This window comes from Canis lupus, chromosome 20, assembly GCF_048164855.1.
Source record: "Canis lupus baileyi chromosome 20, mCanLup2.hap1, whole genome shotgun sequence".
NCBI lineage: Eukaryota > Metazoa > Chordata > Mammalia > Carnivora > Canidae > Canis > Canis lupus.
This window is the reverse complement of record NC_132857.1, coordinates 27,777,794-27,791,006: the sequence shown is the minus strand read 5'-3', so window position 1 is coordinate 27,791,006 and position 13,213 is coordinate 27,777,794. Positions and strand designations below refer to the sequence as shown.

Here is a 13,213-nt window from a genome sequence, read left to right as displayed (position 1 = left end):
AATACTGAAGCTGGGTCCTGGATACAGGGGAGTTTATCATACTATTCTTTTCTTTGTCTTTGTAAGTTTTATAACTCATAAAAAAAAATCAAGACTGTAATGAAAAGATTTCATGTCAGTTTTTCATGGCAAGCTTTCCATTTCTATATCTCTGGATTATTTCTCTTAAATTTATAATTAATAGAAAAGGACATCTTAATATTATTGTATTACGTAAATGACATCAGTGCACACAACATTGCTTGTCATTATATCCTTTGTTTTCCCATCTCATTGTACTCACTCTTCTCACTGTGCCTCTCATTAGAAAGTTGCAGCTTGACTCATCTCATGCATTGGCATTTATGCATATTCACTTAAAATAAACTTATGTCTCATTCAACCTTTCCCTGAAATATCTTACTATGCTTTGTAGATAATTTTACCTTTTGTCTACATTCCTTTTTATATCCAGGTTACTTATTTATTTAAAAGATTTTATCTATTTATTTGAGAGAGAGAGAGCGAGAGAGCATGCACACAAATGGGATAGCGGCAGGGAGAGAGAGAAGCAGGCTTCTAGCCAAGCAGAGCCTGATGGGCTTGATCCCTGAACCCTGAGATCATAACCCTGAGCTGAAGGCAGACGCTTAAACCAGCTGAGCCACCCAGGCATCCCAATCCAGTTACTTTTTTAGATTCTATGTCATCTTCCTGTTTCAGAGAGGGGATTCAAGTTAATTTGCATTTTATACTTATTATATGGGCCTAATACACTTAATAAGAACTGTGTAGTTGCACTCTGATGCTTGAAGTTGACATTTGTAAGGTTAGTTTTCTTCAAGGTACATACTGTGTCCCTGGACATCTTTTATTATTTTCTGAGATAGAATTTACAAATTCTCTTTTGGCGATATTAACATCTACCTCTTGGGGTGATATTGGGAGTAGCTAGGTGAAATAATAAGTAGGAAACAGTGATGCATAAAAACCCTTAAATCCTGTCACATCATGGGGGTTCAGTAGATGTTAATTTTTGTTTTTATTGATGTTATTGTATTGCCATCTGATTACCTATTTAGAGTATTCACGTCCTTACTCTTCTTTGATTAGAAATCATTGCAAGCATGTCTTGTGTCTTAAATGGCAGATAGCAGCTGATGAACCTCCACCAGAAGAATGTAACTCATTTTTCTCTGTGCATGGAAAGAAGACCTGTGATTTTGATACCCTTGAGACTCTTCTCCTCACGGCATCTGAAAGGTAGATTGTGTGTTTCTTTGTGTAAATGTCATGCATTGCATTATGCTTTCTTCTATATCAAATCCATCATTGGATTTTTCTGATGGGTTTTGTGGTCTGTAGGTACAGTTGCTTAGAGTATGGATTCTGGCGCCAGACTGACTAGATTTGAATCCCAGCTCCATTACTAAAAATAGTTTTGTAAACTTAGGTAAATTACTTAACCTTTCTTTTTCTATCTCATTTCGAAATGGAGATAATAAGAGTACTTAATGTAACTATTATTATTTAGTAATAACTGTCTGAGAGATTACATAGGTGTTGTCATTAGCTTAGTAAAGAATTACCTGGTGTATTAAAGCAAGGGCCTGAAGTAATTATATTAATAATGATTTCTCAGGGTATTATTAGTTTCAGGCAAAGGAGACCATTTAAAAGATAATTGCAAGCTTAATTTGAATATTAAATTGGTAATTTAAAAAAATATTTATCTATTCATGAGAGACACAGAGAGAGAGAGAGAGAGAGGCAGAGACATAGGCAGAGGGAGAAGCAGGCTCCATGCAGGAAGCCCAATGTGGGACTCGATCCCGGGATCACGCCCTGAGCCAAAGGCAGATGCTCAGCCACTGAGCCACCCAGGCATCCCTTAAACTGGTAATTAAAGGGCTGACTTTTTTGCTTAAAGTTATGTTTCCTGTGGTGGACAGATGTAACAGGTGCCTCTTGTTGTCTGGCTATGGCAATAATTGTACCTTTTCTCCACTGGCATTATAAATAAGATAACAGTGATCTCTCTCTGGTGTTGCTCTGTTGATTCAGAAGAGCGTTTTAGGCAGGGTAGTTCTTCTTTAGTAAGATTATCTGCCTGGCATTTGTTCTCTGCTCACTAAATGGCATGAGAGCCTTTTACTCAGAATGACAACCAGAAAATGGGGTGTGTGTTCCAGCTACCTTCAGGTCAAGGAATGGACATTCGAAAACTTTTTTTTTTTAAAGATTTTATTTATTTATTCATGAGAGACTAGAGAGAGAGAGAGAGAGAGGCAGAGACACAGGCAGAAGGAGAGAGAGAGAGAGAGAGAGAGAGAGAGGCAGAGAGGCAGAGACACAGGCAGAAGGAGAAGCGGGCTCCATGCAGGGAGCCTGATGTGGGACTCCAGGATCATGCCCTGGGCCGAAGGCAGGTGCTAAACCACTGAGCCACCCAGGGATCCCTACTCTTGAAACAATAATATAAGCCTTCGTAAAGAAAAGAGTGATAGTGTTTCCTCTTTTGAGAGGTGATAACTATTTTTAGTGGTTTGTCATAGTGTTTTGGAGTTTTTTTCTGTGGTTATAAATTTATACAGGTATGTAGGTTTATTTTTACAAGCGATTTCTTCCCAGTAGTATATGTAGTGTATCTCCATATTTTTACCACATGCAAGATAACTATGTAAGAATGTCCTGTAGTTTTTTACTGATAGTTTTAAAGTTGTTTTCTGTTTCTTTGTTTGTTTTTGTTATTATGGTGAGGCTTTCGTGAACATCCTTATTTATACATTTTTACTTTCTATGAAATAGTTTAATTATAGTTCATTGTAAGAGGGAATGGCAGATCATTAAGTCTGTGTAATAAGACTTATTAATATCTTTTTTTTTTTTTTTTGAGAGAGAGAGAGAGAGAGAGAGAGAGATAGAAAGTGAGTGAATAAGAGGGGAGGGATGGAGGGTGGGAGCCCAAGCAGACTCTACATCTGACACAGAGCTCCATCTCACAACCCTGAGATCATGACCTGAGCAGAAATCAAGAGTTGGACACCCAACTGACTGAGCCACCCAGGCACCTGTGATCTCTTAATATCTTGATGCCATTGTTAGGGAATTGTTTTTGAGGGTGAAGTTTTGAAATTTGGGAGGAAACTTAAATGTTAAATCATTTAGTAGGAAGATCATTTAATAAAATGATAGAGGAGGGAGATGCTGTGGTTGGCAAGTTATATGCTTTAAAGTCATCGTGCCTTTTCACATTATTTGTACTTATGTTTTCAGATAAAAGGATAATCTATTTAGGGTTATCTGGGTGATGAAGTCAGTTAAGCATCTGACTCTTGATTTCAGCTCAGGTCCTGACCTCAGGGTCATGGGATTGAGCCCCTGAGTTGGGCACTGAGCTCAGTGTGGAGTCTGCTTGAGATTCTTTCTCCCCCTGTCTGTGCCCCTCCCCTTGCTCACGTTCTCTCTTTCTTTCTCTCTCTCCCTGAAATAGATAAATCTATTTTAGGTCAATAGATTTTATTTTAGATAAGTCTAAAAAAATGATTACATAGTAGAATAGCTTACTAAAGTTTAGTATCCTTTTTCTGGCTTTCATCCTTCTTTAGGAATTGGTAACAATTATTAATCTTAAGTCCGCATTTTATAGTTAGTATTTATATAATGCATGTATTTTTATTATTTTCAGTCATGAATAAGTAAGACTCATATTTGACAGTATTCTTACTGTCAAAACTTTCAGATTTTGATCTTCTTATATTATTAAGATACTTAAAATCTTAAATCATTGCTGCTGTAGCTATATCTTGTACTGTTTTTAATGTTTAAGTACTTTTTTAAGTTTAAAATTTTAAGGGGGTGTGGGAGGATGGGTGAAATATGTATTGGGGATTAAGGAGTACACTTGTGATGAGCACCAGGTGATGTATGGATTTGTTGAATCACTATATTGTACACCTGAAAAAATATAACAGTATGTTAATTGAATGGACTTGAAATAAAAATTGAAACAAAATTTTAAGATTTTGATATTTATTTTCAGACCCAAGCCTTTATTGTTCAAAGGAGATCACAGATACCCCTCATCTAATCTTGAAAGCCCAGTGGTGATTTTCTATTCTGAGATTGGTTATGAGGAATTTTATAATTTCCACCACCAACTTATATCAGAAAGCAATGCAGGCAAAATCAATTATGTATTCAGACATTATATACTTGTAAGTATTGATTTATTTTATAACTTCTGTAAATATTAATTTGCCCAGCATGACTTTGGCATGTAAGTTAATAATACCACCCCTTTATAAAATAAAATAATTTGAACTACTTTTCTTCATGTGCACATGGATTTGCACATAGGAGGTACTTTTGCTTGCCTTTCTGAAGAAATAGAAAAGAATTATGATTAAAAAATGGCTTAATAAGATTTATATTATATTTAAAAATGTAGCATGTAATTTATATTTTCTAGGTTTAGTATAATCAGTGTACTGTGAAACTGATTTTTTTTTTAAACTGATTCTTAAATTCGGTTCCTTTCAAACCTTTTTCTTCATTTTGGAATGTTTTCATTAGATAGAAAGGGAGGGATTTCTAGAGAGGTAAATACAAGTGAAATTGATTTAAAATTAAATTTTAAAAATCTTTTGTAACATTTAGCATCTAATATATGTGTGTAAACATATTAGCCTTTAAAGTTTCTGTGTCATAATCTCAGTAAAATTGAGTGGTAAGTCCATACAAGTAAAATAAATTTTTTAAAAAAGATTTTATTTATTTATTCATGAGAGACAAGGACAGAAGCAGAGACATAAGCAGAGGGAGAAGCAGGTACTGTGTGGGAAGCCTGATGTGGGACTCTATCGCAGGACACTGGGATATGACCTGAGCTGAAGGCAGATGCTCAACCACTCAGCCACCCAGGAGCCCCAAGTAAAATTTTTAAATGAAAATTTGTATGAACAGAAACAGATTAAAAAAAATACACAGTTTTTGGCAACTGCCCTCCTTCTCCCAGCTTCCCAGACTTTATTTCTGTTTTTAAAGATTAAAATGTCTAAAGCTCCATCCTCATTCAGGATGGTGATAAGCCTGTGACAGTGACAGCTGGTCAGCCTAAGCCCTACCTGAAGACATTTAAATTCATTTAACAATGAACGCATAACACACACGATGCCAGCAAAGTACTTCTGGGTTTGAAACCTCATCGGTTTTCAGCCCTGCTATGTAGGTTCTGGAATTTCCTTTTCTTTTTCTCCATTTTTTTCACATGATTTGGTTATTTTTGCCCTGTCAGCTGTCCCTTCATCTGCTTTTCCTTTTACTTTAGAATTCCCATTTCCATACTTGTGGCAGGATATTAATGAAGTCTAAAGGAGGCTTGAATCTCATGGAAGTTTAAGTATACTTTGAGTGCGTAATCCTAGTGGCGTCTATGTGAAGTTAATACCCTCCACGTCCCCTTCACTGTGACATATAAAGAGCCAAATGGTAATGATGGAATACTTAACTCTGCTTGCAGAATCCCAGGAAGGAGCCTGTTTACCTCTCTGGCTATGGTGTGGAATTGGCAATTAAGAGCACTGAGTACAAGGCCAAGGATGATACTCAGGTGAAAGGTGAATTTGTAAATTAAGACTGATGTGTTTTCTTTTTTTAAAATGTGAATGAAAGGGAATTTGTTTCCTGAAGGTAAAATAACAGATTTAGGAGTTTGATGAACCTGTGTTTGAATGCTGGTTCTGTTACTTCTGAGTTGGGTGATGTTAAGCAAATTCCGTAGGTCCTAAATTTTTCCTTTGTAAAGTGTGGATAATGGTTTGTGCGTCCTAAAGTATTTGTGAGGAGAGAATAAGATATATAGGTAAAGAAGGTGTAGCACAGTATTTTTGCACAAAAATTTCAATAATTGTAGCTGTTATTATTGATAATGCATAGTTCACAAGTAGACATTGATTTGTGATCTAGTGTGAAATCGTAAATTATCATATACTTAATGAACAGTTTTGTGTTTTTTTATTATTTTCTGCATTTAGAATAGTTTTATATGAATATACTTCCTATTGTACTACTTTAGAGTTTTGAAGTCATTATTTCAGACACAAGGTTTTTGTTTAGTTTTTTTTTTTTTTTAAAGATTTTACTTATTTAATTCATGAGAGACACACAGAGAGAGGCAGAGACATAGCCAGAGGGAGAATCAGGCTCTCTGCGGGAAGCCTGATGTGAGACAGTATCCCAGGACCCTGGGGTTATCTTGAGCCATCTCTCAGCCACAAGTTTTATGTGCAGTCTATTATAATCGTTGTGAACTCACTTTAAAGAAAAAAATGATTGGGTAAATGGAGGATAGTCTAGTACATCATACTGTACTCAATAATTATATTTAGGTGTAGGTTGCCTAATTTCAAAGTCTTCAGAGTTTAGATAACCGAAAAATCCACTATTCATAATTTTAAAGGTATTAATTTTGAGCTTTTTAAAATATAAAATTTTCCAAAGTTTAAGGGGAAAATATATTTTTGCTTTATCCAGAATACAAAATACATTGAAAAACAAATTTATTCTGTTAAAAAAAAATTGCAAAGTGTTCATTGAGGTATTCAGTGTTTTAAATAGTATTAGAGTTTCAGGTGTTTCTAATTTGGTTTACATTACTCAAATTATATGAGGTTAATAACATTTTAATTTCTCTTCTGAACAATTAGACATGTATTTGCCTGTGCTTTTATAGGAACTGAGGTAAACACCACAGTGATTGGTGAAAATGATCCCATTGATGAAGTTCAAGGATTCCTCTTTGGAAAATTAAGGTATGGCATAGTCTTTTGGGAAATGCCCTTATTCTCTTTATGCTCTAGGCTTCCTCCCATTATAAGCATCATCTTTCTATTTACTGTCCACAGTTACAGGTCTCGCAGTAATACTGTATATATGCAAATTGATATGAAGCGATTACCACTTCACTAACTGTATAGTTTATGATCTCCAGGCATCTGTAGCATGTTATTATTAAATGATATTAGGGTGGCCTGGCTATGGCTTTAGTTGACTTCCTTTCTGAGCCTTGCAGTTGATGACAGAAAGTTACATGCCAGTTTTTGATTCACATAATAGGAGACATCTGATTGTTTCACTCAAATTTTCCCAAGAGAATAAAAAGTATTTTAAGTGAAAGAGCTTATAGTTGTTTACTTAAACTAAGAATAGCCTGAAACAATGCAAAAAAGGTGCAATAGATCTTATACATGTTCAGTTGAAATACATTAGACTTTGCTTTATATGAAAGAGGACAAAAGATGTTTCTTGAAGAAAATTTCATAGCCATTTTATGAAAGTGTCATTGAAATTTATAGCTGAAAATTCTTAGCTGTCATTTTAAGTGTTATTTCTATTATGCCGTGATAATTGTTTGGAGCCTTGAATTCTGCTTTATCTGGAAATCTTAATTAGGACAGCTGCAGTGGGGTTTGGTTTTTGTGTTTTTGTTTGTTTTGTCTTTTTTCTTTTGTAAAGGAATGGATCATGAAGAAATATGTGTAGGCCCAGTTTCATGTACTTGAGCTTTAACATTTGGCCCAGTGAAATGACTTAATCATCTGAACAGGTTAGCAGAGGTGACTCAGTTCATGTTGAATTCTGCGCATGTGTTCAGTTCATCCTATGCATATGCATGTTTCTTTGTGTTTAACATCAGTTTTAGCCTCATTAGTATACAGTCAGATTCCAATTTCATTGGACCCAGGTTTTCAGAGTTTCTTTTCATATTCATGTTTTTTATGTTTGGTTTCTGGATAGCATCATGATCTTATGTATTTAGAGCACAAAGGTAGTATGTAGAGTATTCAAGAGATTTTCTTATGTAGGTGTTCAGAATGGTTATTTAGCTGTCTAAAGTAATGGGACCATTTTCTGATAGTCTTATCATGAAGAAAAGTTTGTAGTAACTGACTGGAAATGGATTGCTTGGAAGGTGAAGAATCTGAGTAAATATTTTACTTTATGTATGTGGCATTTAAGAAATTTTGAATTTCTAGCACTTAAAAGTACAGAATTACTCTACCAACCATCTGTTGTCTGATCTAAATGATACATATCTACCTCTGATACCTTCTGTTTTACTAGTTTTAAATAGAATGTACTCTATTTCGAGATAAAACTAAAGGAAATCCAATTATCTTGGTTAGTTTAAATTGTATTTTTTATGTGATTAAAGGATTTGTGTCCATGTAGCTGAAAGAAATTCATTTTGGGACTGACAATGATATATTTCCAGTTTTATTTTGAGAAAGTAGAAAGATTCAGTCTAGTATGGAAAATAATAGAATATACCCATGTACTTACTACCCAGAATTGATTGTTGTAATTGTACTTGCTTTTCTGTTCCAAAGAACTATTAATCAAGTTTATGCCAACATATGCCTTTTACTTAAAAAAGAAACAAACAAGGGTAAAACACTACAGGTAGAGTTGAGGTTCCCTTTGTTCCTATTCTCAGTCCTGTCCCCTCTCCCCGACACAGAAAATCACTATTGATTCTTTTTTTTAAAGATTTTATTTATTTATTCATGAGAGACAGAGAGAGAGACAGAGACATAGGCAGAGGGCGAAGCAAGCTCCATGCAGGGAGCCCCATATGGGACTTGATCCCAGGACTCTGGGATCACTCCCTGAGCCAAAGGCAGACGCTCAACCACTGAGCCACCCAGGCGTCCCATGACTCATTTTTTAATCTGTAAATTTTATGGTTTTTAAAATTATAATTTTCTATATTAACTTATTTTTCAAGAAAAATAATTATGCTTTAATATTTTTCCTATATAGTAGGAGTTTTCTCCTAATTGCTAAGGGGAGAAAAGCATGAAGATAAAATTGGAGCCAACTTCTAAATGTGCTTTTAGAAAGAAAAGGCACATTAATAAGACTTGATTTTATGTTTCTTTCAGAGACCTGCACCCTGACCTGAAGGGGCAGTTGAAAGAACTCAGAAAACACCTTGTGGAGAGCACCAATGAAATGGCACCTTTAAAAGTTTGGCAGTTGCAAGGTAATAAACATATAGAAGAATCACTGGTTTACTTTTTGACTAAATTTTATGGTATTAAAAAAATGTAGAATTAAAAATTAGTGTTCTTTATTTTTAAAGATTGTATTTATTTATTCATGAGAGACACAGAGGCAGAGACATAGGCAGAGACATAGGCAGGGAGAAGCAGGTCCCATGCAGGGAGCCCGATGTGGGACTTGATCCCGGACCCCGGAGATCTCGACCTGAGCCGAAGGCAGACACTCAACACTGCTGAGCCACCCAAGTGTCCCTAATGTTATTTATTTGCCTGATTCCGAGGGTACACAGATTTTCAAGATAGAGTGATTATGATTAATCAGAAAACCTTTTGTAGACAGATACTGTGCAGAAGTAGATGAGTGCCTGATCTTTATCTAAACAGATACATAAGTATAATAGTACAAACTTGTCTGTCTTAGTTTTTATGTTTCTTTATATATACATTTCTTAAACAGTGTATCAGTCAAATGTTAAAAAAATATTAACATGGCAGGATATATTTGTGCTTTTCTGGTCCAAAGATCTGTCGTATTATTATTTTTAACATTTTATTAAATCTTTTGCTATACTTTGTGGTATGTTGTAAATTCAGAAAAAGGAAAAAGATTTGGGACAGATTTATCTTGTGCTAAATGTAAATGTGTTAGTATATATTTCAGTGTTTTATGCAAGTATAGCAAAGAAGGGCAACAATAAACATTGTAGGGTCTATGAAGTGAATACGAACTGAAATTAAACCATCTGCACTCCCTGAAATGGTTGTATTCTCAGGCATTCTCAGTTACCAAAAAATTGTGAGAAAGAAATGCATTTTTTTTTCTTATTTCTCTTCGCATTAGAATATGCACTTTCAATTGTATTTGACTTTGTTGCAGATCTCAGTTTCCAGACTGCTGCCCGAATCTTGGCTGCTCCTATTGAATTAGCTTTGGTGGTTATGAAGGATCTTAGTCAAAATTTTCCTACCAAAGCCAGGTAATAAAGAGTAAGGCTCTGAGACATTCTTCTTTGACACTATCTAATTACCTTTATGTTTACATGCAAAATGAGGCAAGTAAAATATGAAAATGTTTAGGAAATTAAAGTTTTACTACCAGTACCATACTACTGATAGTGCTTTTTGGGAAGGTGGCAATACCATATATATAGTGAGGTTGGAGAGACCCATCTAGCTTGTGTCCTTGGCTCTACCATTTGGTAGTTGTGTGATGTTTGCAAATAAGCAACCTCTCTTTACCTTACTTCCTCGGCAGTAAAATAGAAATAATTATACCTGCCTCTCAGGATTAGATGAGTTAACAAAATCTGATGTATGCAGATGTACCTGCAAGCTCCTGAAGAGTTTCATATATATCATCTTATTCAAACTGGGTGAGGAAAACAAACAAACAAACAAACTGGGTGAGGAAAATGAGTTCTAGAGGCTGACTTGTTCATTATGACGCAATAAGATTTTGAATGCAGCTTTTTTTTTTTTTAAGATTTTATTTATTTATTCATGAGAGACACACATAGAGAGAGAGAGAGAGAGGCACAGACATAGGCACAGGGAGAAGCAGACTCCATACAGGAAGCCCGATGTGGGACTCGATCCCAGGACTCCGGGATCACGCCCTGAGCCAAAGGCAGATGCTTAACTGCTGAGCCACCCAAGCGCCCCCTGAATGCTGCTTTTTGATACTGCTTTCAATTGTATAATGATCCTCCACATCACATAAGTAAATAATTTTAAAAGCCAAATTTTTAGAGACTATAACAACTTAAATGATTGCCAGTATTTTTCTTGAGTAACTGAACAGGTGTTTTGACTTCTGATGTGAGATATTTTATAAATAAATTTATTTGATTAGTCTTGGAAAATATTTCTTAGACAGGACTTATAAATCATATGGTACATTCTCATTTAGTTCAGCGTGCTATTAAAGATATACATGTAGAATTCCACCTCCATCAAAAGTGCTCAAATAGGATGAGCAGTCTGTCACCTTAATTTAACATTAGCCTTTAGCCTGTGAACAATAGAGCTCATATATAGGAATAGAGTTACATATATTTAATTTAAGATCTTGGGAATAACTGCCCTTGCTTTAAAATACTGCTATTTCTGCTACTTTTCTGTGGTGTCATATCTTGTAATAATGAAAATATTATGTACACCTGAGTGGAGAAATATATTTGTAAAGATGAGGTTTTTTTTTTTTTCCATTTAGTTTTTTTGTAAAGTATTGAGCAATGTGTTGTTTCATATCTAAATATAGGGAAATTGAAGACATTTATATCAAATGTTAACCTAAACACTAATATTTTTATTTCTTTAGAGCAATAACAAAAACGGCAGTGAGTTTGGAACTTAGAAGCGAAGTGGAAGAGAATCAGAAGGTATTACCCAGTGGAAAATCACTATTTTCCTTTCTGTTTTGTATTTTTTAAAATGAGGAAATCTGAGTTACATCAGTGACATTTAACAGTTTTACTCTCCTTTTATCAAGAATGGTAGTCTTTTATTTCTGTAATCTTTTTTTATATTTTTAATTTTTAATCAAAGTTGAATATTAATATAATTTGAACAAGAGTGCCTCAGTCATTTAAGCATCTGCCTCTTGATTTCAGCTCAGATCATGATCTTAGGGGTCCTGGGATCAAGCTCCATCTTGGGTTCTGTGCCCATTGTATAGTCCTGCTTGTTCCTCTCCCTCTGCTCCTCTCTGCGCTTGGGCTTGTTCACATGTGCTCTCTCTCTCTCTCTTTCAAACAAACAATCTTTGAAATCTTTTTTTTTATTTTTTTTATTTTTTATTTTATTTTTTATTGGTGTTCAATTTACTAACATACAGAATAACCCCCAGTGCCCGTCACCCATTCACTCCCACCCCCCGCCCTCCTCCCCTTCTACCACCCCTAGTTCGTTTCCCAGAGTTAGCAGTCTTTATGTTCTGTCTCCCTTTCTGATATTTCCCACACATTTCTTCTCCCTTCCCTTATATTCCCTTTCACTATTATTTATATTCCCCCAAATGAATGAGAACATATAATGTTTGTCCTTCTCCGACTGACTTACTTCACTCAGCATAATACCCTCCAGTTCCATCCACGTTGAAGCAAATGGTGGGTATTTGTCATTTCTAATAGCTGAGTAATATTCCATTGTATACATAAACCACATCTTCTTTATCCACTCATCTTTCGTTGGACACCGAGGCTCCTTCCACAGTTTGGCTATCGTGGCCATTGCTGCTATAAACATCGGGGTGCAGGTGTCCCGGCGTTTCATTGCATTTGTATCTTTGGGGTAAATCCCCAGCAGTGCAATTGCTGGGTCGTAGGGCAGGTATATTTTTAACTGTTTGAGGAGCCTCCACACAGTTTTCCAGAGTGGCTGCACCAGTTCACATTCCCACCAACAGTGTAAGAGGGTTCCCTTTTCTCCGCATCCTCTCCAACATTTGTTGTTTCCTGCCTTCAAACAAATAATCTTAAAAAAAATCAGACGGTGCCACCACTTTGTTTATATAAACAGCATACTCCTAACATGATTTATTCCCTGTTTAGGGGATCCCTGGGTGGCGCAGCGGTTTGGCGCCTGCCTTTGGCCCAGGGCGTGATCCTGGGGACCCGGGATTGAATCCCACGTCGGGCTCCCGGTGCATGGAGCCTGCTTCTCCCTCTGCCTGTGTCTCTGCCTCTCTCTCTCTCTCTCTCTCTGTGTGTGACTATCATAAATAAGTAAAAATTAAAAAAAATTTTATTCCCTGTTTTATCCCCCTTGTCAGAAGTATTTACTATCAACACTTAGCTAATTGTTTTGATATTTATCCCCAGATTTCTAGCAAGTTTGAATTGGTACAGTTTTCCAGTTTCAAACTTTGTCTCAGCCTCCCATTACAAGGATGATGTTTAAGTTTCTTTCACTGTCCCTCAACCCCATGTCTGCCTTTAATCCATATTGGCACTCCCATGTCTCTCTATTTTCGTGTTGTAATTTTATCAATTTTTGTTCTGCTCCACTGTAGTCTGGTGGTTCTTTATGTCTAGGGCATACCAGTTATCCTGAGACCTTGCTTTAAAGCAATCTTTTGTTGGATCTCCTATTCTTGGATTCCAGGTCTTCTTTGTTTTTGGTTTACTTCCTTATTTTGGTGCAGCACATCATTCTTCATGAGAAAAGTT

At 35.7% G+C, this 13,213-nt stretch overlaps 1 protein-coding gene across 6 annotated transcripts in view; it reads left to right on the top strand.

The window, feature by feature from the left end:
- UGGT1 (UDP-glucose glycoprotein glucosyltransferase 1) overlaps positions 1-13,213 on the top strand; it is a 123,096-nt gene that overhangs the window by 19,231 nt on the left and 90,652 nt on the right. For all 6 annotated transcript variants that reach the window (XR_012013038.1, XM_072788689.1, XM_072788688.1 and 3 more), the window contains 7 exons: positions 1,130-1,242; positions 4,022-4,196; positions 5,501-5,597; positions 6,713-6,791; positions 8,925-9,025; positions 9,922-10,021; positions 11,365-11,425. Coding sequence is in view for 5 of the 6 variants with exons in the window: in XM_072788689.1 (XP_072644790.1) it covers positions 1,130-1,242; positions 4,022-4,196; positions 5,501-5,597; positions 6,713-6,791; positions 8,925-9,025; positions 9,922-10,021; positions 11,365-11,425 (726 nt within the window). In the remaining variant the exon portion in view is untranslated. The remainder of the gene's footprint in view (positions 1-1,129; positions 1,243-4,021; positions 4,197-5,500; positions 5,598-6,712; positions 6,792-8,924; positions 9,026-9,921; positions 10,022-11,364; positions 11,426-13,213) is intronic.